This window comes from Physella acuta, unplaced genomic scaffold, assembly GCF_028476545.2.
Source record: "Physella acuta isolate Inbredline_101_S28 unplaced genomic scaffold, ASM2847654v3 ptg001441l, whole genome shotgun sequence".
NCBI classification, from domain to species: Eukaryota; Metazoa; Mollusca; class Gastropoda; family Physidae; genus Physella; species Physella acuta.
In genome coordinates this window covers 188,456-215,705 of record NW_026732956.1, presented here as the reverse complement: position 1 = coordinate 215,705, position 27,250 = coordinate 188,456, and the positions used below count along the sequence as shown (strand labels likewise).

The window sequence follows — 27,250 nt, the reverse complement described above, 5'->3', positions numbered from 1 at the left end:
CCTGTTTATTGCAAAATTCAATATAAATATTACACATAGCAATATGTATGAACATTTAAATTTACGGGCATAGCAAGCTCTTGTTAATTTTTCAATTCAATATTTTGTTAAAACATTTTAAAAAGATGTTTATTTAAATAATCATTTAGTATAATTAAAATATACTAATATAAACTATGAAATGTTGATATAAAAATCTATAGACAAGTTTAAAAACAGCCCTTTTATTTATAGTATGTTAGTTTAAAATTTTATAAATTATCACGCTTTTAAGATAAAAATTTATTATTTGATTTTAAATGACTAGATGGTTACTAGGCTTACATGTTACATATAATAAAATGACTAGTGTCTCTGTCCACTTTCAAGCTGAAAACATATTAATATATACTTTAAAAAAATACTATATTTACAATGATATGGTTGTAATATAACCTAAATTAAGTGATGTGATAAAATCAGATGACTGTATTAACTTTGCTTCAACTTATAGACACAATTTTTAATTATTGTTGGATATACATGATTAAATGATCAAATTGAACCCTTTCTGTAACAACAATTAGATAAATAAAAAGCAATATAAAGCACAATGATACTATATAAATATAAAAATAATTTTACCACTGCTTATATCTGGTCAGTTAAAAACATTAAGTAAAAAAAGCCCTTCCTTTTCTGACAAGGAAATATTTAGTGTTAATTTGCTTCTTGTGTGAGTTTGAAAGACGTAATTTTGCTCCAAAATGTGTTAGAATCCAGTATAAGTTTTGTACCAGGCTTAGCGAGAATTACATTTGTTTAGTATTGTTTAATTACTTTAAGCTACCCTATCGTTTGAAAATGTACAATAAGGAGAGCCATTAAAGTTGAAGCATTCATTATGACAGCCTACATACTGATTGCAGTACTGATTCCTTTAAAAAGTGTAAATTAGAATCTTACCCAAAAGACAAATTTAATGTGTAAATTTTACTGGACCATAATGTAATTAAAATGCAGCATTTTGGTACATTAATTTGATAAATTAGACTACAATGTTATAAAGTTTTTGATATTCATACACAAGTAAAATAAGTATAAAAACATTGCAAAAGTAGGCCACAATAAATTTAAACATTTTTACTGTACAAGATTTGATTCTTTAGCCATACTGTAAAAAATTCCTTGCTTGTTGGAGAGAAGATCTGCTGGTGTTCCAAATTCCTTTATTTCTCCATCAGACAGTACAAGAATTCTTAGAATATTGAAAAATTGTGAAGGACACAGCATATAAACAAAACTTGGATGGTACAAAAACAGCTTGAGTATTTATTTAAATTAAAAGAATATTTTTTTCATCTTCTCTGTGTAAAAGAGTTTTAAAAGAAGTCTGTTACAGTAGTATTGCTACAGAAATACATACTGTCTTCAAAATTATCACCTGTTGGTTTTTAATTGTGCATTAAACTATTAAACTAATTTAAAAATCTTACCTGTCATAATCAATAACTGTCTTGAGCCGATGTGCCACTGTCAAAACAGTGCAATCCTTGAAGGCCTTCCTAATTGTATTCTGAAGTAGGAAATCTGTCTCTAAATCTACGGCTGCTGTTGCCTCATCCAGTATCAAGATTTTTGTTTTTCTCAGAAGGCTACGAGCTAGACACATCAACTGTCTTTGACCAACACTGCAATGTAATTGCTGCTTTTAAATGGAACAGTTGATTTTAAACTAAACATTAAAAAAATTTTTTAGTTCAAGTTTGACAAACGTGTTAATATCTAGTTTAACTTAGAGATGACTGGTTTGTTAAAAGTGAAGCATACCTGAGATTTTGCCCTCCTTCTTCTGTTATGTAATTGAGCTGACCAGGTAGTTCTTTAACAAAATCACCCAGATGAGCATTGTTTAAAGCTTCCCAAACAGATTGGTCAGTGTGGACATCAAATGGGTCAAGATTGAATCTCAATGACCCGGAAAACAACACAGGATCCTAATAAAATGTTTTAAATATGATTCTTGATAAGGGATTTGTTTTACAAAAAAGATATCCAGCACAGAAAAAAACATGATCCTAATATGAAATACATTTTTTATATACAAGTCAAAATATAATTTTTTTTTTTTTGATAAAAAAAACTTATGTCAAAAAAAGTTGTAAATAAAATAAGATTTTGTTCATAGTTTAATGAAAATGATTGAGAATGTTGAGATTCCTTACCTGGGGAAGTATTGTAAGCTTTGACCTCAGGTCATGAAGACCAATAGTGCTGATGTCTAGTCCATCTATTAGAATCCTGCCCTCTGCGGCTTCAATAAGACGAAACAGTGCTAATGAAAGTGATGATTTACCTGCACCTGTTCGACCTACAATGCCAACCTGTAGACAACAATATTGTTGCATTCTCATTAACCCCTTTTTAATGCAAAAAAACAGGTTAAGATTAAAACGTGATTTATCTTGGCTTCATTGAGCAAATCAAACCTTGACAACCTGTAAAATGGGTGCATTGGAGAGGAGGATGTTGAAGTCAGTAAAGCAACTATAGCTCCCAGTCTCTTCAACCATCTCTCCTTCTCTTTTTTCTTCATTCTTAATTGTAATGTTAGAAGTAATGTCCTCAAACACAATTAAGTATAATGTGCCAGCTTGTTATGTGTCATAGTCTGACGACTCAGATTTCAGCCGGCTTTTCTTTTTGGATTAGCTTCTATAGACTTTGTCCAACCAAGAACAAACTACAAGGCAGCAGTAGTTTCATTTGAGAGTTTTCTCTCCAGATGGGTTGTTCCCTGCTATTGAGCCTCACCTGCCAAGGGGTTTGACCTCAGGACTATTCAATTTAGAAACCATGAGCTTTACCAACTAGACTGTGCTGTCCCCCCCCCCCCCCCCAACCTCCCTCCAAAAAACCACCAGACCATACCAACCAACCAGCTCTACAGATGCCATCCAGCCACACAACAACCTCACCAATTTAATGACAACTGAAACAATGTGGCAAACCTTTTCTCCACTGTTGACTGTGAAGGAGACTTTCTTCAACACAAGATCAAGCTGGGGTCTGTACCTAGTGCTGTAGTTCTCAAACTTGATCTCCCCATCTCTGGGCCAGTCAGCTGCTGGTTGCTTCCCTTTACTGGTCCACTCAGGCTTTTATTCAATTATAAAACATAATCATCAACCTTTGATTTTTAATACTTCTGCTAGATTTTTTATCCAATATTTTACTATAAATCTTACTATACTAGAACAAATTAAATTTACATAATTTTTCAAATATTTTTTTAATTATACAATTTATTAAAAATCTATCTAAAAAATTTCAATTAATATTTCAATTTATGTAATATTTTCCTTTAAAATGTTTTTTTTTTTTATTAATAAGCCAATTTTAATGCCCCTTTTTTGTTAATGATGCAGTTTTAATTTAATTAAGTGCAAAACTTAAACAATTAGTGAGAATATTAAGATTAACCACAGCTGGTTTGTGATTATGACATATTTTTCACATCACTCTGATTAGGATAGGAGGTGAAAAAAATGAGCAAAAATAAAATCCTGGTTACACAAAGCAAAACCATGAAAAACAGAACAGTCATGAAACGTGTGCAACCAGCCCCGTATTTGTGAGTATGTGGGTGAGCCCCACATTTAATGATGGAGAGCTCAAACAGAAAGCAAATGATAAAGCAAACTCAGCCCCATAGCCTGCCACATCACTGGGGCGTGGACAAACCTCAGGAGCGAATTCTGTGTACTCCACAATTCTCTCCACTGAAACAGAATTGGTTTCTAAGTCTGTGAAATTCTGCACCATCAGATTCATGGCAATGGTGATCTGGAAAACACGGACTGAATGTTAATAAAAGGCGCCAACCTCAGGGTTTAGTTTGGTGTACTCGGCTATTCTTTCAATGGATATAGAGTTAGTCTCAAGCTGAGTCATGTTCTGCACCAGCATGTTCAGTGTGGCTGTCACCTGGGGACATTACATTGTGTCCTCATACAATCTGCTGATATGTTTGTCTACAGCTTGTAGATAAACATGTTAACAGACTGGGTGAGGACGCATATACCTCTTTATGGCTTACCACAGAGCAATAAATTAACAAATGCTTGACACACAAAAACAACATAACCTATGAATCTTGTGATGTTACGTACACAAGAATATAGCTCCAAACATGCATACACCTGTAACTTAAAGCATTATATTCAAATACACAATTTTATGGCTGCAGAAGCACAGAAACAACTTTAACTTTTCATCTTTTTGAATGTTTCAAAAAAGAGCATTGTAATTGTTACTAAATTTCCTACTTTTTATAAACATTTTAACACGTTTTTATTAACTCAGCTTCGCGTGGATGTGTTTGTTGTTAAAATTGACATCGAAAATTAGCCCACTTCTGATTGCTCTATAGATCTGAAATTTGGCATGCAGGTTACTTTCGCCTAACAATTTCAGATGCAATCATAAAAACTAGCAATTAGAGACCGTAATTAGCTTAATTTAATTACGCCCAAAGGACCATAAAATTGAGGACATGATTTCTAAAGATACCGACAAGACTGGAGGCTTGTTGACACAGTTACTTCGGCCCCAATCGATGTGAGCGCGCTGGCCGTGATCGTATAGTGGTTAGTACTTCGCGTTGTGGCCGCGACAACCCAGGTTCGAATCCTGGTCGCTCAAGATTTTTTTAGTCCGTGTATTTATAAACACTTAGTCAATTCATACTTAATCAAGTCATTAGATAAAGTAGAAAATAAACTATATAAAAAACTTTTTTAAAAAACACGTTTTTCATGTGTAGCAACGGACTAAAAAGGAGAAAATAAAATACTTAAAAAAAACTTTTTAAAAAAACCACGTTTTTCTTGTGGACTAAAAAGTAGAAAATAACTATTTACATACATTTGATGACAAAAAACGTGGGTCGGGCAGATGGGTCGGGAAATTTGATGGTGAACGTACCCACGTTTTTTTGTCATCAAATGTATGTAAATAGTTATTTTCTACTTTTTAGTCCACAAGAAAAACGTGGTTTTTTTAAAAAGTTTTTTTTAAGTATTTTATTTCATAGATAGGTCATGACATACCTGAAGAGCATAAGTGAGGGACAGGCCAACCATACCCCCTACTATATCACTTGATATGATGGCAAACAGTCCAGCAAACAACACAATGAAACTGCCAAGGACCTCCAGCCTCACTCTCAGCCATCTGATAAAATTGCAGAAGAAAAAGCAGATAACTATTATAAAAACCCGTTTGCTAATAAATGAATCAAATTCTAACACAGTAAAAAAAGAGTTACCACACCTGGCAGCCGAACCAGAGGCAAAGCTACACTTGTTGTTTACATCCACTTGGTTCTGGGAGTCCAAGAAGAACCTGTCACATGCCCTGTAAGCCCTGATGCTGCTGGCGCCGTTGATGGTTTCAGAGAAGTGAGAAAATATTGGAGACCTTGTGGTAGACTCCAGACGCCGGAATTGACGTGAAGATGGAATGTAGAATTTCTGGGTGAACATGTCAAATATAACACTTATTTGAGCCCAAACCAAAAGTTTTTATTCGTTCAACTAAAATAAACTCAGCAGCAGTGAAAGGCTAACCTTCAATCTGCCACAAAGACTTTTTGTTTATTGTCCACTTATGGTTGAATGCTCAAGGAAACCTTAGGTTTAATTCAGTTTCCAGCAAATCAAACTACAAAAACCTGGGACAGTATTCTCTCAACATTTAAACTACACCTATTACAAACCTACTTTTAGTACCTAAGTATGACTGACCTGGAAGAGGACGTATATGATGAGGATTGGGACCACAAGAGCAAGGAAAATGGGGGTTGTGTAGGTTATCACAATCACAATAGAAAGCATCTGTGAGAGAGTCTGTAGGACCATGCGCACTTGTCTGGCTAAATTGCTGTCCAACACATCCACATCACGAGAAAACCTAAAATTATAACAAGAAAAAAATGTGTTTTGGAACATTTCAGATCTGAAGCAACAAGGAAATTTACTCCTTAATTTTGCACCGACTTACAGATACAAAAATAATTATACAAAAACATCTATTTATTTACCTATTAAGTATTCTGCCTACAGGAGTTGTATCAAAGAAAGCCATTGGTTGATGGAGAATAGCATCAAGCATGCTGTTGTGGAGCCGCTTAGAGGCATTTACAAATTGAACATAGACTATGAAGATGAAGACAGCATTGCCAAGGACTATTTTGGAAAAAAAAAACTTACTTGCAAAAAAACTGTGATTATGTAAATTCTAAAATATGATTGGCAAAATTTTTAACAAAATTAAAGAAATGAAAAAATAAAGGAGAAATAATAGTACTTTCAGATGAATAGGTAAATTACTAATTTACTCCAGTACGGTTAATACGTGACTTTAATAGACACAAGTAAATCTATGTGACTAAGTATTGTACTTGTCACAAAATTCCTTTACATTTAACAAGGATACATTTTGCAAGTCTACCATGCTATTTTTTAAAAAATTAATTAGTCCCAGTCAAAGATATGAGTATGTCCAAAAGCAATGGTAAAAGAATGATAAAAAAAACAACTTTACCTTGCACTAATGTCAATGCTGAATACACCCCAAGATACTCGTATGTTTTAGTGGTGTACTCATCTGTGTTTATGTTGCTCTCATTTTTTAGGAATGGATCTTCTGTCCAGTCAGACAGGTAGATACCAGCTCCAATGTTAAAGCCATTGTAGACAATAACGCTCAAAGGAACTATCATTGCGGATATGTAACCAAAGGCTTTCAGCAATGTAAGAAAAATACTAAGGCGCACCTATCCAAAAAAAAATAATATTGCATACATGGAATTTTTACAAAAATTCTGGTGATGTAGGTTTCATGTTGAAAAACAGTTGTAGAAATTTTTAAATGTTCGTTTAAGTTATGAATAATATATTATAAGAAAACTTAATTAAATTAAAAGAGTAGAATTTAAAAGTTAGTATTTGAAAAGTTAGAGGAACACCAGTTAATGAATACTAAAGAACTATTTTATTTTGGAGCATCTTAATACAAATGTTAAAAGGTTAGTAAATAACAATGTTTAAGGTGTACTAGTAAGCTGTAAGCACCACCCACTGTTAGCAGCACTCAATGTAAGCAGCACCCACTGTAAGCACCCCCCACAGTAAGCATCACCAATTTTGTAAGCACCACCCACAGTAAGCAGCACCCACTGTAAGCAGCAATCAATGTAAGCACCACCCACTGCAAGCACCACCCACAGTAAGCACCACCCACTGCAAGCACCACCCACTGCAAGCACCACCCACTGTAAGCAGCACCCACTGTAAGCAGCACCCAATGTAAGCACCACCCAATGTAAGAACCACCCAATGTAAGCTCCAATCACCTTTCCCTTCTCTAACTTTTCTTCCTCTATCAACTGTTCTCCAGCATGTTTCTCAGGCCGGGCTTGTTTCACCAGCTTGGTCGTGTCATCTTCTGAAGCTGACTGGTTAGTTCGACGAGTTCTAGATGAGGCATTGGATTGTTTTCTTCCACTTTGATCTGACAGGGATCTGTTGAGGTAAAAACAAAATTAACACATTAGCCTCAATGAAACCAGAAACTATGTATTTAGTGAATAATTTTATACTGCTCCTAACATCAGAAATAAAATAAAAGTAGAAAAATAGTCTGGCAAGAATTGATAAAACAAAATAAGTTGACCACTTCAAAAAATTTTAACTAATGCAACCTGTTCTAGAAATATACACTAATACAACAACTAGTGTTTCAAGAACATTAATTTACAAGCAACAAAATGTTCAAAATCTATAAAGTAGTGAAACAGTATTTTATGATTTCCCGCTGACAAGAACATTTACAAGCAACAAAATGTTCAAAATCTATAAAATAGTGAAACAGTATTTTATGATTTCCTGCTGACAAGAACATTTACAAGCACCAAAATGTTCAAAATCTATAAAATAGTGAAACAGTATTTTATGATTTCCTGCTGACAAAAACATTTATAAGCACCAAAATGTTAAAATCTATAAAATAGTGAAACAAATAATATTTTAAGATTTCCTGCTGACCTCCTGAGTCTAACACTTGAATATTCTTCATCTGAAGTGACAGCTGCAACAGCCTCAAGCATTTGTTCTTTCAACTTTTGCACTGTAAATGACAAGTCGTGAACATTAAGCCATGTCATTTACCTTTTTTTGCTTAAAATTTGAAATGTAAGTTTAAAAAAAAATATCTAGTGGCATATATTTAAAATATTTTTTTAATGCATCCATCAATATTTATTATAAATTTTAGAAAAGGACAATACAAGTTTTCAAATAGATTTTTACCCTCTGGATCATTGCAGTCATCCTCCTCATGTTCTAACAAATAAGTTTTTACAAACTGGGCAAAGGGCCCATCATGACTCATCAGTTCCTTGTAGCTTCCACTCTCTTTCACTTGACCCTGGTCCATGACTATAATAGAGTCAACCTCAGGCAGCCAGTGGATGCCGTGGGTAACCAAAATTCTTGTCTGAAATTAATGATTAAAAATCGTAAATGGGTGCTGGGAAAAGGGGAGGGTTGAGGAATCAATAAAATAATTTTTTACCCGTATCAAGCAAACTTTTATAGAACCGTTTTAAATAGCCCAAAAACTTACCTTAAACAAAAACCAGAAAGCCTATAGAATTTATTTTCAAACAGCCCTTCTACAAAGTCCAAAATTAAAAAAAAACAAAAACATTTTAGAGCTTTCTTTAAAGATATTTAATTTAAAAACTTCATCATTTTCTAATCCAACCCTGCAGCTTTTAATAACAGAGTAAGTACATTTTCATACACATGTTATGCTCATATATCATTTATTACTCTGTGAAAGACAATTTAAAAACATGTCAGGAAAATACCTTGTTTTTCAACATTCCTTTTGGCCCAATAACTTGTTGAAAAATATGTTTCCCCACATGAGCATCTACTGCACTCAGTGGGTCATCTAGGAGGTAGACATCTGAGTTGTGGTAGACTGCTCGGGCCAGGCTGATTCGCTGCTTCTGTCCTCCTGACAGGTTGATGCCCTAAAACACACACATTGCAGGAATAAACTTTCAAGCAACTGTAAAAATGATAAAATGGCGGGTTACCTCCCAACTGCTAAGAAAGAAACCAAAGAGTTGTCTAAATGTTAGATAGTGAATTTGTTGAATTTGAGTTGTATCTTTGTCTATCACATATATTGAATTTTATGGATGTCTGACAGGTTAAAATAGAGTTACTTCCCATTAATTAGTATAGAATGTAAAATGAATCAAACACTTTTTTTTTGTTTTCAAATAAATAAAGTAATTATAAATAGGAATTAAGCTATACTGACATAAAAACTCAAGCAAATATTATGCAAATAAACTTTAAGGAAAAAAAAAACGTAAAATTTAGAGAACCTTCTCCCCAATTTCAGTCAGTTCTCCTCCAGGCAAGAGCTCCAGATCTGCCTCTAGAGCACAGGCTTTGATCACTTTCTTGTACCTTTTCTCCTGCACAGGCTGGTCAAACAAGACATTGGATCTCAGGGTCATGTTCTGTATCCAGGCCTGTTGTGGCACATAACCTATTGTGCCCTGATGAAACAAAGTTCATAATTTACAAATTTACATGTTGAAATTTTTTTTTCCAGCTAACATAGCTGGGGTAGGATAGTATTTTTAAAGTGTGGGTAAGAAAGTTTTTAAATTAATAAACAGAGCTTAATTTGATTGCTGGACAATTTATTAGCCTACAGATTATTGGTAAAAAACATGTCTACCAGATTTTATGAACACCATTTACTATGACAATAAATGTCATGAACTTCAATTTATAGAACTGTCTAGAAAAATTTGTCAATAAGCCAATAGGGTTTATGATAAATGTTTACAAAATATTGTATAAGGCTGTGCTGAGATAATGATTGCACATTAAAAAAAATGTTTACTCACAGTGATGCTGTTAAAACCATCCAACTTTTCCATTTCACCCAGAAATGCTGACAATAGTGAGGATTTGCCTGACCCAACTTGACCAACAACAGCTACCAGTTTGCCTTTTGGTATTGTAACTGTTATGCTGCAATGGTCAAACAGTAAGTAAGAAAATAATTTATTGCTGAGGTAAAAAAAGTCAAGTTTATATATTTTTAAAAAGTTTTAAGCATATGTATAAGGTTCATGTAATTTTAAAGATTATACAAGGCTTAATGTTAAAGTGTTTAAGTTTCCTTGCAGTCTATTCAAGTGTCTGTTAAATTTTAAATAAGAAAAAAAAAATTTACATTGTTTTATGTTACAATTTATTGTTTCTCAAAAAAAATGTATCAACATATCTCACTTTCTGAGTACAGGTGGCATTGTTCTGTCCCAGCTGAAAGTTGCATTCTTCATGACTAAAGGTATTTCTGGGAGAATAAATGACATTAGTGATTTATCAAACTGAATTTTTAAAAAAATGATATGATGCTTTTACAAATTAATATTTTCAGGATAGTGATTATGCAATACCTTCTGATGTGCCTGTTGTGTTTACTTCATCCAGATCTTCCCCAGATAAATAATCTCTAAGTCTTTCCATTGAGACATGGCACTTGGAAAAAAAGGGGAAATTCAAGCAAGTTAATCAATATGCCTAACATTGAAATGAACATGCATTTAATGGTAAGAACAAATTATAATGATTAACAGACATGGTATATGAACATAAACATAACAATGCAAGACTAAATTAAACAATATATATACTAATTTTCTAATGCCACACTAATAAGAAATGGATTTTGAAAGAATTTAACTAGTTATAATTAAAAATACTGAGATATTCACAGGAATTTAAGTAATATTGGTGGTTCCTAAAAAAATGTTTGACTAATTTTTTTTTGCCATATCTACTGTTACAGTAGAGAGAAAAAGAGATAAAAAGATAAATGCTGTTAAATGATATAGATGAAGACATGGTCCTATAAGTTTGACAGCAGAGTATGAATACATACCAGCACCATCTGTGATATCAACATGGGCAGCGTGTTCATTGGCTGACGTATAGTGTTGAACAAGTTCATGGCAACAAAAGCCTTGCTAGGAGTGAGTGAGTTTTCTGTGATTAGGACAAAAGCTATGAAGGTACAGGCGGTCACCTGAAAAATATCAAATGCAAAAATAAATGTGAGTCACGGTAGCTATGATTTTTCTTAACTGAATTATTTCCCTTCACTCTTCAGTAGCAAGGTTTTTAACAAATCTGTTAAATTTCCTGTCAAAAAAAGTATCAGATTTTAAGAATATCATTACTAATTTTGTTTTCATGATTTTAAGAATTCCTATAAAAACCAAAATACACTTGAAAATTGAAACTAAAATCATTTTCGAAATCAATTAACAGCATTTTTACTTAAAAATAAATTTTACCAGAACTGGTGAAAGAGCCCAAATTAAAACATTGATAGAGTTATAGATAGCAGCTTTCCTCAATTGCTTGACTTCTGCATTGCGATATTCTTGAAGTTTAGAGCTGAATGAAGGCTCCCATGCATATAGCTTTAAAACCTACAACAGAATATAGTTTGGTTTGAGAAATCTAAATGTCATAAGATTTTTAAAATTTCTTTTGGGAACAAAGTTATAGAGGTTTAAAAAAGTGTTTTTCACACCTTTTCATGGTTTCCATGGCAACCAGTACTGCTATTGGTGGCTATATATTATATTTGTCTAAAGGTTAACAACTATTTAGGCCTACATATGAATCTATTAAACACACTGAAACATGTTAAATTAAAAAAAAATTCTATTCTTAAAAAAAAAACTTGAGATACAAAAATAATTCCTTAGTTCACATTTGTTTTCACTGTTAAAAGCAAATTAAGTGAATCCATACATTCCTTTCTGAATGTTGGTTATGTAATAGATTTATCCAAAGTTTTTATTTAACTTAATGCCAATGAGAATCATATTAAAAAATCTTGATTTTCTAATCTTTATAAAACACTAATAAGATTTTTCTAAAGCTTTGATTTACCTTAACCCCATTGAGGATCTCATTAAATAACTTGATTCTCTGATCTTTGAAAAATATTTGTTTGGCCTGGGCTTTTCTAGCGAGTGTTGAAATTCTGGAGTTAGTGGGGATAAGAAGCAGCAATACCACAATACCTGTTGAAAGTATAGAACATGGACTTCAATTTTTTAATTTACCATAATAACTCACCTTCAGCTGATTTATTCACTCTTCTTTAATACAATGAATATTTAACAACATCAATCTAAACCCTGTTTAGCATATACAAAATCCTGAGGGTTAAACAATAATTAGAATCTTAAGACACCCATGTGAAGAATAAGATATGGAACAAGGCGTATCTCAAGAAACAATACAAGAAACTATATACCATAATTTTTCAGGTGCATAAGATAACTTTTAACCCAGGTAAATCATCTCAGAACTCAGGTTACCCACAGAATTGGTATATCCCAAACTGTATTTAACTACAGAAATAAGGGGTTGTCTAACATGCCAGATTGTACTGTATATAGTTAAATTTTTAAAAATGTTTATCGCTTAGATAAAAATACAACATATTTTACAACCTACCAGCTACAAAGGCGATCCCTAAAGTCTCATACAACATGTAGAAAGCTATAGAAATTTGGACGGGCCATGAGATGAGGACATACAACTGGAAGGTCAATTCTTGGAACCTTGGGCAGTCTACGGCCATTAAGTTTACTATTGTACCAACAGTAAACTTGCGTCGTGCCTCAGCATTCATTGTCAGTGACTGGAAAAAATAAGACAAACCTTTGTTGTATATTTATTGTTTTACAAAAAATAATTTTAAGTGGATCGCTTCAATGAAGAAATATTAAACATAATTATCTGTATATACAGGAAAAGCTCACACTTCAAAATGTGTTACAAACCATTTTTATTTTTTAAAAACTTAAATAACAAACCTATAAGATGAGAAACTTCAATTTCTACTTCAAGGTTTAAGTAATTTTTAAAATGGGGTTCATTAATTTGTATATGTATATTTAGGCCTATCTGCATACAATCATTATATTCAATCAGATTCTATTTAGACAGAAAAATAGAGAAGCTTTTGGACTTACCTTCTTATAGACAGCAGCTGTTAGCACAGTTTTGACTTGCATGCCAATGTTGGTACAGTGATAGAAACGGTAGTTGTTCATCATGGAGTTCAAGAAGGCAATGAAAAAGAAGGAACATGCCAGCAAATAACCGTGCCACTCAGGGTAGTCTTCTTTATTCTCAGCGTAGCCAATAATCAAACTGTAGACAAGTAAAATACAGAAAGTCATAATTATGGGCTGTTTATTTAACTTGTGAACTGAACATATAAAAGTGTGTTTAAAATGTAAAAACTGAGTAGAGTTTTCAGACTGATGGGGGAGGGGGGGGCATCTGGCAATGGAAGTAATCTGTTATTTGTCCTCAGGTATATGAAGGGATTGTATGAGCAGAACTATGCACAGCAATCATTACTTTCCAAGAATGAAGTCAGGTACCCATAAAAAATGAGTGGACTTGGGGACATCAATTCAGCTATGTATTTTAAAAATAAGTATATGCATGTATGTATATATGTATGTGTGAATATACACACACACACACACACACACACACACACATATATATATATATATATATATATATATATATATATATATATATATATATATATATATATATATATATATATATATATATATATATATATATAATATATACATTTTTATTTTGTGTGTAATACTGTAACACACTTACTCAAGTAACAAGGGATTGATAAACACAGTCAAGTCCCCAATCAGCCCAACCAGCTGAGCTTTGAACAATGGCAGATAGTAAACTTTAGCAAGAACTTTATAGAGTGATGGCAGCTCTCTCTTCTTCTCTTCATCTTCTGTATCAGCTTGAAGGAGCTGAGTTTTCTCTGTGGGCACCAGATTTGCTGGGATACTCTTTCTTAAACTATTTGTTATATTTCCTGTACCATTGCTGTATATATAGGATGGCTCCTTCTTAAACCTGAGGTTAAAAATGTGAACACATTTTAATGCAAGATAATTTTGTATCAGCTCAACCAACACAAACTATTTTAAACAGGAACTGCAGACAATGTAATGTTTATTTTACATTTATTAAGTTAACTTAGTTGATTTCACAATAATAAAATTAGAGGAGTGGTAGACAATTATATTATCTCATTAAGTTTAAGAAAAAAAATCCCCTCTGTAAAAGAAAGTACATTTCTTTAGTTTTTGTAAATCACTAACTTATTATATTTAGCTCTTTTGCTGTTTAGTTCTTTCAGCCAAACCGTCATGAACTCGGGTACATTGTAACGACATTGCATCAAGTTCGGCACATCAAATATGTCTGATAGAACAACCACCTTCTTGTATCCTGAGTAAACTAAACTGTAGGGGAGATAATAATACAACAATATCAGCTTTTAACTGGCTGGGACTAAAAAGATAAAAAAATATAGATATACCATCAGTCTCTATCATAAAATAATTTTTTTTAAAATCAATAATTGTATATGTGTACCAATTGTTTCTATATTTTGTGTTGCATAAAACTAAACTGATTTATTTATAGCTTCTTTTCTTTGTTCATGCACTTTCCAGTGGCGCACAATGAAAAACCAGTTGCATTATAAAATTAAAACAACAATTACAATTTTTATAACTGATGCTGATCTTTTATTATGGCAGTCAATAGTAATTCTGTCTGTCTGTATTACTCAGACACTTACTTAAATACCCAGGAGAAAGTAAGCCGAGACACAAATGATGCTTTTATCATAGGACAAGGCTTCTGTAATAAATAAATCAATGCGAGTTTTTAAACAATTGCTTTGTATTTTCAACTAAATAATAGTGATTACCTTTAATTTAAAAAAAATGTGTTTGCTACTTTTTAAACTACAAAGAGAAATAAGAAGACATACAGCATCAGATGATGAATCTAGTAGCTGAACATTTGTGTCCCCTAGACACTGAAGAGCAAACTCAGTGGCTATAACTGCAAAGGTCGTACACACAAGTGCAAAATGGGTCTTGTAGTTCTCATAGGCCTAAAACAATTTAAAAAAAAACAACAACATTAACTGGATTTTAAAGTGGAAAAAAAATACATCATATTACTTTAAGATAAGATTACAGTTTTGTAAGAAAATTATTTTAAACAGTTATTTAACAACTTCAACCAATAATACCTCTTGCATAGCTAACGTGTAAACTGGTATAATGTAGGAAACAAAAGTGAGTGTCCAGAATATAAAGATCACACAAGGGGAGGGCACTCCAGATCTTTGTGACAATATCATCAACACAAAAACAAGCAACTGAAATATAAATATCAGTATGTTTTAAAACAAGAATAAATATTTGCATGATAAAGGCCTATAGCCCACTATAGGTTTTTGAAGCTAGTGAAAAACTTAGTCATCTTCCTATGAAGGCTAATACAATCTTTTTTTTAGGGTGATTACCTTTCATTTCACATAATTCTACAGTATTTTAAAAAAAATGCAATCCTTTAAATCATAAATTTAAAACATCTTACAAATGTTGCAGCCCAGACAGATTGAGACAGATAAAAAGAAGGGGGATAAATCTCATCATCATCCATACTGTCAAAGGGAGCTAACATGTGTAGTCCAGCCAACAATGCCAATATACCAGCAAACAGCTAAAAAACAGAAACAAATATAATTTTAACCATAAGTATAACTACAGGTATTAAGAGGCTATATATTAAACTCAATTTTTTTAGTTGTTATCAGCTTTCACTATGAAAGGCTTTTACAAAACTCTGGCAATGTTGATAAACTGATCATCTAATGAGATGTAGGATATAATTAAAAACTTGATATAATATAAAAATTATGTAGATAATGACATTGTTTTTCCTTTCACAGATGAAATATTGTCTGCATTTAATTTACATTTATGACACAGAGGTGTTTAAGAAGCCATACTTGACTTCCAAAAAGGGAGGAATTAAAATATTCACTTTGCTTATAGTGATAAAAGGGACATCACTGGCTTCAAGCTAACAGAGAACCAATTAAGTTATTTCCCCTAAAATTATAGTGTCATTTTTTTTTTCTAGTTGACGTTACATTGAGTTATCATACATGATTGATACCTGCAGTTATCTATGAACACCATCAAATATGTGCATTCTATATCATCTCGCTTTCCAATTCTGTAAGTTTCAAAATATAAATGTTCAATTATGCCAATTTTTAAAAACAAAACAAACTTACCAAGCGAGCTATAGAGATCCATGTTACACCAAGCTTTAGGAACTGGGTGTGTTTATGGAGGTAAATGAGGTGGATCGGTGCTGTCACCCAGAGCCAACCACACGGGGCATAGGTCAAGGCCGTGTCCTGGAAACATCTTGTAAATTCTGGGTACGAGTTGTTCACTAGTCTAGCCTCATCCTGGTTAAGAGAGACAGTGGGATTTATAAGTGGGCAACACGACAGTCCATTGTTTCTGGTCGAGAGAGACAGTGGAATTTATAAGTGGGCAACACGACAGTCCAGTGTTTTTGGTCAAGAGAGACAATGGAATTTATAAGTGGGCAACACGACAGTCCAAAGTTGCTGGCCAAGAGAGACAATGGCATTTATAAGTGGGCAACACGACTGTCCATTGTTTTTGGTCAAGAGAGACAATGGCATTTATAAGTGGGCAACACGACTGTCCATTGTTTTTGGTCAAGAGAGACAATGGCATTTATAAGTGGGCAGCACCCGAGGTCCAATCAAACAAAAATAATAAATTTGGTATCTAGGAATAGCTGATGGCAATAGCCAAAAGCGTAAACGGATGCCTCATGCGGGTATTTTAACAGCACCTCACACAGTAGTGGGGTTCACGCCGGTCTTAGTAAATTACCTAACACCGTTCAACATATGTGTTAATTCATTAATTTGTAGCTGAACACGCATATTGAATCGCCGACGAGTCATCTAGTAAATATATATATATATATATATATATATATATATATATATATATATATATATATATATATATATATATATATATATATATATATATGTATATATATATATATATATATGTATATATATATATATGTATATATATATATATATGTATATATATATATATATGTATATATATATATATATATATATGTATATATATATATATATATATATATATATATATATATATATATATATATATATATATAAGGCCTATATAAACAGCAGGAGGTTTATATGCGTTAAACATATTAGGCCTACTTGGTGATAAGTAACAGAGTATAGAGCGTATAGAGGTTTGGACAAATGCGGGCACACCGTTAAATTGACACACAACAGTTGATGCTGTTAGGTTAAGGTGTGTAGTACTGCACGTACCACTTTTTTTATTATTAGCTTCTTTTAGTTCACAAGGTCAATCCTTCTATCTCTTATTAGCAAATCTTGCTGCTCAGTTTTGACCAGCTTCTAATGCAAACATTTTGAACTCATCGTATCCATTCAGCTCCAAAGACAACACAATATTTATCAATATTATCAGTTTTTATATAATTATATTGGCTATAAAATAATTTAAAGCTTATTATATTTTATTGCATAAGACAAAGCTTATTACAAGAGAGACAGCATGATCAAGTAGCATAGCTCGCTCGGGTTTTAAAGCAAATATTTTTTTTATAGTAAACGATTTTAATTTCTAAAACTCACTATTACTTAAAAATTTTCCAAAAAAAAAAAAAAAAAAAAAAAAAAAAAAAAAAAAACTTTATATTAATAAGATTTGCACAGAAAATGAAAAAAAAAAGCTTTACTTGAATAAAAGCATTGCCCGCTCATGAAATCTGGTAGGTTGATATATTTAAGCGACCATTGTTTTTAATAAACAAAGCTTGTTAAAAAAAAAAGATTTCAAAAGCGTCTAAACGTTTATTATTATAGATAAAGTCTTTGCAATTATTTTTTTTTACAAAACGTTGATGTGACGTACAGCAGTGGAGTGGGGGTGAGGGGTGTAAGGAGAAGAGTACTGCACTCGGTACACGAGCCACACGTTAAGATAAATGAACTTGATACTCGGGCCCATATATACAATATAATCAAGCAGATAAGGACAGTCACGTGCTATTCAAATATTTCCAACGATTCGTTAAATGCCCGGTCAATATCTGGGTCGCGGCAACCTGTGTCAAGCCTTCAGTTCCGCGCCTTTGTTTTATATAAATTATAATGTGTAACAAACATGCTGATGTCATATACGGGCTTTCGTTAAAATTTGACATTGCTTTTTCTTTTTTTTTTCTTAAAAAATATTAATGCTATACAGAATAGGAATAGGTTCAGTTTGCCAATATTTCTGATTTTGATTTTGGACGGAGACGTATACATGTACTAGTTTACTTGCATGCTAAATAAAAGTTGTGGGACTTAATTAGAATATTTGTGTCAGACCCACAATTTATCTAAAGTAGTCAAGCAACAGGCAGAGCAAGTTACGCGAGTGCGTCCAATAGATGTGGGCGGTAGGTTATCGGGTTTATCTGTTATAGATTGAGAGCTATATTTATTTTTTATTTGGGGGGGGGGGGGGGGTCAAACATAAATGACATCACGCTTTTTCGAAACGATTTTTACCTCCCCCTCCCCACCGTCACACATCGTCTCAAAAAGCCAGACCCCCCCCCCCCTTCTAAAATGTCACAAACTCAAGCCTACAACCCCCCCCCCCCCCCGACAAATTAGCAATTGTATTTTTTTAAACATTGATTTCTTTATAACATATTTACTGAGCTCGGTCAACATAGAGTATATTACTATTAGCCAATTTCTAGTACAATTTACAAAAACAGCATTCTAAAACGCGAATTAACAGCTGCAATTCAGTTTCGAAAAATTCCGAACCCCCCTCCCCCTAGGAGTGTGACGTAATTTATGGACGATACCTTGGTAATATTTATGGGATAGCCTACTGGTAAAAGGGAACATATGAGAGAAACTCCAATCCTTCAAGTACTCTGGGGTCATGATGTGATCGCTCGTCATATCTGTCTGTTGTATGGATGCTAGACGGGGTTATGGGATAGAAGAATGGGAGGGGAGGAAGAAGGTATAATCTATTTATATACACTTTGTGTACCCAATTGTAACTCACTAACAAGCCACACCCACATCTCTACATAAACTCTAGTCCCTCGCTAAACTCTAATCCAGGGTTCCTTCCAGACACCTAACTCCAGGTAGGTGGGGGGGGGGGGCTCTTGAAACCTCCGTGGTGTTGACACTGGTTAAAGCCATATATCTTCTATATACACTTTTTCCTATTTCACCGGAGGGGGGGGGCGTGCTCCGGAGAGATGCTTGAAAGAAACACTACTAGACCTGCACCTACTTCGCATTCATACGTCCACTCCATAAATCCTTCTCGCGTCATAAATGAACTTGAGTTAATTACTTAACTAGCACTGGCAAGTATGATAAGAAATTGTCTTTTATCAGACCTGGCTTCTTGAAGAAAATGTGTCCATATCCACAGATTAAGGTTGATAATCTGGGACACCAGAGAACAGTGGTACATCTGTACCTACTTGCTCTACCTACGGTATTTACATCAACAACGTCAGCAAGTAAGCAGATATAAAATACCGCATTATCAACATTCCATGGCCTGCCAACCCTATACCCAAAGTCTCTAAACATGTCCCACTATCCGCCACATTTGAGTCCACCCCGACAATACCCTAGATCCCACCGTTAAGCATGTCTCTACCGAGTTAAAAATGAGTCGTTGGAAAAGCAAGTTTCTATGCTCAACACAACAAAACACAATACAACTGCAAAACAACATTACCCGACACAATATAAAACAACACAACTCGATTCAATGCTAAACAATGCGCTACAGTTATATCATCACGCTATTAATAACATTAATACGTGCACCTTTTATATTAGCAGTGCTCTATTGCAATAAGCCGTCATGAAAGCACATAATATACAAGAGCACCCCTCAACACATCATTACGTTCTCCCCCCCCCCCCCCCCACCTCAACGCCCATCACCGATAGGCACACTACCCCTCATTTTATACTATAACCAACTCCTCTAGTTAGTCTCTAGCTAGATAGCTAACTTAAAAGTCTAGAGTTCGAATCCGGATTGGGGTTGGTCAGTAGAACGTCACGGAGTCCACCCTATGAAACGAAAATATTATTTCGCTGTAGTACAAATAGAAAAAAGAAAAATAGAGATCTAGCGATGTACTTTTGTATGTGTGCCTCTGCCTATGCCTATGATACGAAAATATTATTATGGAAAAAAGAAAAATAGAGATCTATCTATGAAGAGAACCCTAGCAGTGAATCAACCTCCACCGTTCAAAGCATACCGTCCTACGTCGACTTCACAAAAAATTCATCAAGCTTGACAGACCGTCATTAAGCAGATGGGCACCAGACACAGTTAATTGAGCTTTGAACCGGGTGAGTATCGGGAAAAATATGCCCCATCTAATCCCCGCAAACAGCCATGTCATCCCGGTCTGTCAGGAGCTAAGCCCGAGTGAGGAGGCAACAGACTGGGCGCTCTCGTGATACTAGTGTACAAGCCCGTCCTGTGACGTACGGCACATCTAGATCTCATTAACCTGTTTATAAAGAATTGTTTATTCATTTCTAATGTATGATTCAATTATGATTCGACGGTTTGTGTCGAGGTAATTAGAGACGAACAGGGTAAACTGAACCAGGTATGACAGGGCACAATTTCGTTGGATATTTTGTCCGGAATTATTATTTTTCCAGAGATATTTTGTCATAAGATATTTTGTTATCTAACCTACTAGAATATCATTTTCAATGGTAAAGAAGAAAAAAAATAGATTGAATATAGTTATTTCTGCAGGACAAAGTGCCAAATATAGAACTACGGAGAAAGGCAAGGCAGGAGCCTATGAATGTGCAATTAAGAAAGAAGAAGTGGCGCTGGGTGGGGCACACGCTAAAAAAGGCTCACCCAAATGTGACACGCCAAGCGCTTGAGTGGAACCCCCAGGGAAAGCTGAAGAGAGGGCGCCCAACCCAAGACAGACCTGGAGGCGGAGTCTTCTCGAAGAACTGAAGCCAACAGGGATGTCTTGGGAGACAGCAAAATTAATAGCCGGGGATCGGAAGAAATGGAAGCAAATGGTGGAGGCCCTATGTTCCTTAAGGAGCAAAGAGGACTAAGTCAATAAGCCATAGCTATTTCTATGTTTTCTTAATACCCCACCCCCACCACCACATTTAAAAACATCACACAAGCTGTTTAAAATAGGAAGCTTTTCAAGATAATATTGTTTTTCCTCAAAGTTTTAGAAAAGCCATTCCTTCCTGAATGCTATTGTATGATTTATCGGATGTATTTAAAATTAAATGTTTTCTATTTTCTTTGGGGATGGGGGCGGTGGACTTGCTAGGGTGTGCATATCTGCCCTCCCCCCCCCCCCTCCCCGAGAGAAAAAAAGGCCTCCCTGCCTACTGTTGTTACCGGTATTGAATACATTGAATGAATAAGTATTGTATGCATTGACAGTGACGATGAGTAACAAATGTCGGTGCGGCAAGTTCCCTGTCACAAATATGTAAAGACAATATACAGAGGTACCTCGACATACGAGTGCCACGAAATGCGAGTTTTTTTTTAGGTACGAGCTGTGGTCACAGTACATCGTTTACAAAAAGACGACATGTAGCCTACGTGGAAACAAACAAAACGCATTTTATGCGTTTGTCCGGATCTTCATTTAGACCGGGGGAAATGTTTTGTAAGTGATACAATATAAATGGCATTATACTTTCGCTCACAAGGACTCATCAATTAATTTTTGTCCCATCAGCTGTGCTGAAATTCACCTTATGACAGGCAAGAAAAGGTAAACATTTGGAGACAACAGGGTTAGGTTACTCAAGGTAACGCCGACTATGTTTTTGACAGTATAGATACTCTGACCCCAACCCTGACCCGAATTCTAGCCATAACTATAGTCGTGACTACCATTGATCCTAAGCATAACCCTGACCCTAACAGCAGTGCTCTTAACACACAAAAAAAAAAAAACTAAATACGATACTGCCTTATCTGCCGGCGTTGTAAAAAAAAAAACAACAAAAAAAAAACGGTGACTTACATTACGTTACAAGTGATACTTCAAGGTGTGTGTAGTAGGGAAAAAAGGGGGAAGGGGGTAGAAGAGAGCTGTAGAAAGGGGCGTTCATTCTTTTTAGTTTAAAAATGGTAACGATAACAATTAGATAGTGACTTTCATATTTAACCATTTTAATACACCACCACCATCCGAATAATCGCATTTTTACACTTAAATATGTGAACAGCCCAACCTACTTACGTATATACAGATAATGGTTGTATTATCATGACCCATAAGTTGTCTTTAAATGTGTGAAAACAAGACTTCAAAATGATCTAAAAGTAAACCTACATCGATCTAAATCCAACTGGGTGTAGGAAAAAAAAACAACACAAGTAAATGTAAGATTTATAGCACGTGAGATATGCCGTCCACCCCTACCATGTTACTGTGCAATTTTAGGCATTTCTTCAGGGTGGGAAGGGGGGGGGATATGCGCACCCGTAGCACTTCCACCAGCCCTATCCCCAAAGGAAATAGAAAACATTTACATTTAAATAGAAAATATTTACTTTAGCCATAGTCGATCCCCACCCCCCCCCCCCCACCCCCGTCCAGGAGAAGAAAAAAAAATGTCTTAAGGAAACGCCGATATCACCATTTACTACGACAACGTCACGGACATGCTTACTGTCGACTGAGACAGATACCACTGGGTACAACGATGTACTCCTTAACCCACTGTAGCCTATGTTGTAGCCTACACTTGTTTTAAAAACTGCCCCAGTTGAATGATACCATTTTTATCTCTGCACAATTTAAGATATTTTATCACAATCAACGAGTAATTCAAATGATAAATGTGTGTTGATAAAATAAACTAGAGCAAAACAAATAGCGGATTTTATTTCCTTCTTTAAACAAATGACATTTAAAAAGCTAAAACTAAGTAGGCCTACTATTTTATCAACCAGGAAATCGTAGTTACGGTGGGGGAAGGGGAAATCAATAAATGCCGTCACGTTTTTTGGACTATATATACCCCCCATCCCCCCCCCCCCCCAGAAGATGTACCTCCAGCTTACCAACCTGCTATATACGAGATGATTAAACTCAAATTATGCAAGGAGGTATTGGGCTGGATATATATATATACACACAGAGAGAGAGAGAGAGAGAGAGAGAGAGAGAGAGAGAGAGAGAGAGAGAGAGATCTATATATAATTGAAATTGGCATATATTTAAAGTAAATAAGAGTCTAAAATCTAGACCCTAGTCAGTATTATTTTAGGAACTGACATTTTTAATACAGATTTTAGATGGATAGCAGTGATAACTGATAGGCCTATCAACGTTAATAGATAAGAATCAGTGATCATTTCGTGAATTTAGATTAGGCTAGTACTAATAGTCTAATAAGGCCTGCAAAAGTCAAATTATATTACAATGAAAATGCATGATTATTAGTTTAATAATTAGATCTACTTGTAATTTTTAAGTTAATAATAGTTCAATAACAAAAGAGACTGTATTTATATTTAGGCTAATCAGAAGACAAATACAATGAGTAACAATGAAATACATACCCAAAAAGTTGAATTACCGCAGAATGATGTTGTCGCCATCTCATTTTCTTTTTAATTTTTTTAAAATAAAAAATAGATAGGCCTAGAAATCTATATTTTCTATTGGCCTAATATATTATGCATAACGGTCAGTTGATGTAAGTCCAAATTAGATCTACTTGAGCAGTAGTAAGTTTTAATATTAAATTTAAACTTGTTGCCTTTTTTAAACTAATTTTTAGATTTTACTAGATCTAGATCTAATTGTAATTTTAGATCTAGATTCTAGATCTAATCTAGGATAGTAGTATAATTAATTAAGTATAAATTTAATTAAATTATGATTTAAATTTAATATTCTATTCTAAAATATGTCAAATATTTGCAGCTGGACAAAGGACATTAAAAATAAATTGTTATAAAATCGGCACAATAACTGTAACTGAGTTCGGGCCTATCACAAAAAAAGTTAGGAAACTTTACTTTGTTTACAGTTTAAAACACTAAATGAGTTCATAAAGTTTACGTTCGATGATTTTAAAGTTGCGCGTTAGAATTAGTAACACTATACACGTTAATAAAGTCCTTTAACTAATATAAAATGCAGCAAATACTGGAGTTTATAAAACAATGAGCCTCTGTAGATGTGAACCAGAGGCTTTCATTCGAATGTCTATTGTCTATGTACATGTAAAACATAAACTTTCCTAACAGTCACATGGTTTAGCTATTTATAAAGCGGGCTGTTATTGGTTGACGGTAAGTTCAAAGAGTACTATCAGCTGTGGCGGTTAAACAAAAGGGGCGTTAACAACCGATAAAATTCCATGTAGGCTAACACGCGGTAAAAAACATTGATATTATAATTTATAAAATTAATCTAACTATTTATTTACAATAAACAATTATTAGTAGTAAAACAGTCTCCAGTAAGGAACTAGTGAAATGAAATGCCTTGTTAACACACACAAAAACTATTTTCACTTGGCCAGATATTAGCATAGGGATACTACTAGACCGTGTTTAAACGGTTTATCATTATTATCAGCTCACACTAGTATTGTGCTCAAGTCAGTTGACTGTCCCTGAGTCCACCAAGCTCTCTTGGGTACTTAACTCACGTTAGGGAAAGTAAAGGCGGCTGGGCATAGTGCTGACCAGACTATCACTTTATATGTCGAGGTCGCTGAAACAGGAAAACTCTACTTCTCTTGCCCCATAGACCGTCATGTTTGGAAGGGGAATTTTTACTTTTTTTGCTATTCATACATAGAGAACTAACAGCATACAACATACAGCTACTACTACTAGGTCTAACTGATGAGGAAAACTGTTTTGCATAGTAAGAATAGGGCAAATGGTTCATTAATGACATCAAATGTAAGAGTTATGAACAGTGTTTCTTCCAGACTTTTTTTCTCCCGGGGAGGGGGGGGGGCGGACACTGTACATTTTATTACGTTAATTATTAAACGTGCAACACATGTGGCCATAAAACACATTGATAAAGAAAAATGACCATCAATAATGTAGCCTATGTTTTGAATCGAATTTTTGTTTGTTTAACGTGCACTAAAATAAATAAAACGCATTTTAATAACTGTCATATACGGGCCTTCAATTAAAATGTGAGATTGCACTTTTTTTTTTTTTTAAAGACAACCATACCATGCCCGGTGCCAAAGGAGAAGATGCTGGACGACATGGTGTGTGTGTACATTTGGCATGGCGTTGTGCAGGATGCAACAGTGGTGCACCAAAGACCCATGAGTTTATGGGATAGAAGAATGAGAGGGGTGGGGGGGGGGGGGATTATACCCACTTCTAGCTGCCACGTTGTGTATTAAATTCTCTCTCACTAACAAGTCGCACCCCACATCTCTACATAAACTCTACTCCCACCTTATACTCCAATCTTGGGTTTCTTTCAGACATTTTGCTTCGGGGAGGTAGGGGCTCTTGACATTTCCATGGCGCTGACACTGGTAAAAGCCATACATTTTCTATATACATTTTCCCCCCTCCATTTCAAAAAAAAGGGGGGGGGACGGACGGCCGACGTGCTCTGGAGAGATACCTGAAAGAAACACTACTCTAATCAGCAGACCTACTCCTACTTCGCATTCAGACGTCCACTCCATACACCTTCTTGCGTCATAAATGAACTCGTTGATTACTTAACTAGCCCCTGACGAGTATGATAAGAACCTGTCTTTTATCAGACCTGGCGTCTTGAAGAAATATGCGTCCATGTTCGCAGATCAAGGTTGATAATCTGGGACACCAGTGGTACATCTGTACCTGTTCTACCTACGGTATTTACATCAACAACGTCAGCAAGTAAGCAGATACAAAATACCGCATCATCAACATTCCGAGACCTGCCAACCCTACACCCAAAGTCTCTAACATGTCCCATATCCGCCACCTTTGAGTCCACCGCTACCCGACAATACCCTAGATCCCACCGTTACGCATGTCGCTACCGACAGTATTTTTTAAAGAAAAAAGTCGTCGGAAAACCGTGTTTCAATGTTAAACAAGTTATGTTATGAAAAACATGTTTTGTTCTAAGGAGGGGGGGGGGGGGAGGGAACATTGTACGCGAAAATCTCCCACCTGTCATAATTATTTCGGTCCTATTTTTTTTTTCGTTTCAATTAGCTATGTGTTATGATAAGCCTTGTATTTGATAACACAATAAACATATCGGCACTAAGAGGTATGCATGTATATTTGATTAGATATGTAGTGCTGTTTTGTAGTTGTAAAATAGGCTACTGTCGCAGAATTAGACCATTAACATTTTAACTATTGATGTTTCCTCAGTAAAATAAAGGAAGGTGCTGATAATTAGTCCAGCAACTTGATAATTAGTTTCTTCCAAACGAGGAGGCACCAAATTTACTTTGGATGAAAAAAAGGAACTATGAAACTGGAGTCTGGAAGTGCCGCGTACAGTGTTTCTTCCAGAAGAAGAGAATATGGCTGGAAGAAACTCTGGCAGCGTATAGACTCTAGATCTATATCTAGTTAACTCCCTGACAGCTTCAACACAACCAGTCCACCCCTGATGCTTAAAACATGAACTATTTCCCCTGATATAAAAATAAATAGAAGCCTTTACTACATGACTAAAATTCATTAGTTATCTCAGCATCCAGCCCGCTGTGTTCTTGTTGCGCGATGCAAAGATAAAAGAATCACAATCCGCGAAAGATGTAAAATTTTTGTTTTTGATCATGCTAGGCCTATATTTTTTTTAATCTATACCAATTGATTTATTCATAATAATTTCTTCTGTTTCCATTGCCATTTTAAAAAAAAAGTTGTTTTGTGTGTGTAAATGTCATTACTTACCCCTCCCCCAACCCCTATATACAGCCCTAGTTTTAAACTCCATATAGTCTATTGTTATGTAAATTGATAACCATATTGCACCACAGCCCATTAACCTATAGTTGAAAATACATCCATAACCAA

The 27,250-nt window shown here is 34.6% G+C and overlaps 1 protein-coding gene across 3 annotated transcripts; it reads right to left on the bottom strand.

Moving 5' to 3' along the window:
- LOC131927848 (multidrug resistance-associated protein 1) lies at positions 1-24,447 on the bottom strand. 3 transcript variants are annotated; one of them, XM_059283714.1, is made up of 33 exons: positions 24,251-24,447; positions 23,789-23,942; positions 16,327-16,506; positions 15,621-15,746; positions 15,271-15,399; positions 15,004-15,129; positions 14,809-14,870; positions 14,324-14,467; positions 13,815-14,075; positions 13,139-13,319; positions 12,618-12,804; positions 12,045-12,178; positions 11,438-11,575; positions 11,023-11,166; positions 10,538-10,619; positions 10,368-10,434; positions 9,980-10,106; positions 9,446-9,622; positions 8,915-9,082; positions 8,352-8,538; positions 8,088-8,169; positions 7,397-7,565; positions 6,586-6,817; positions 6,083-6,227; positions 5,787-5,952; positions 5,314-5,513; positions 5,091-5,214; positions 3,865-3,966; positions 2,991-3,137; positions 2,205-2,363; positions 1,810-1,976; positions 1,476-1,670; positions 1-1,237 (listed from the first exon to the last, which is right to left on the bottom strand). In XM_059283714.1, exons 2-33 carry the CDS (start codon positions 23,825-23,827, stop codon positions 1,123-1,125), a joined length of 4,662 nt encoding a protein of 1,553 aa, XP_059139697.1. In that variant the 5' UTR covers positions 23,828-23,942; positions 24,251-24,447; the 3' UTR covers positions 1-1,122. The 3 variants fall into 3 exon arrangements, with proteins under 3 accessions (XP_059139697.1, XP_059139698.1, XP_059139699.1); XM_059283715.1 differs by lacking the exon at positions 3,865-3,966 and adding an exon at positions 3,724-3,825; XM_059283716.1 differs by having other exon boundaries at positions 24,382-24,424.
- Positions 24,448-27,250: the final 2,803 nt, after the last annotated feature.

Excerpts from the sequence above, each read along its gene's own strand:
- LOC131927848 (XM_059283714.1), bottom strand. The coding sequence starts at position 23,827 with ATGGCGACAACATCATTCTGCGGTAATTCAACTTTTTGG. Across the intron at positions 16,507-23,788 it reads GCGGTAATTCAACTTTTTGG|GATGAGGCTAGACTAGTGAA; the intron begins GTATGTATTTCA and ends TCTCTTAACCAG. Across the intron at positions 10,435-10,537 it reads CACAACAGGCACATCAGAAG|AAATACCTTTAGTCATGAAG; the intron begins GTATTGCATAAT and ends TTATTCTCCCAG.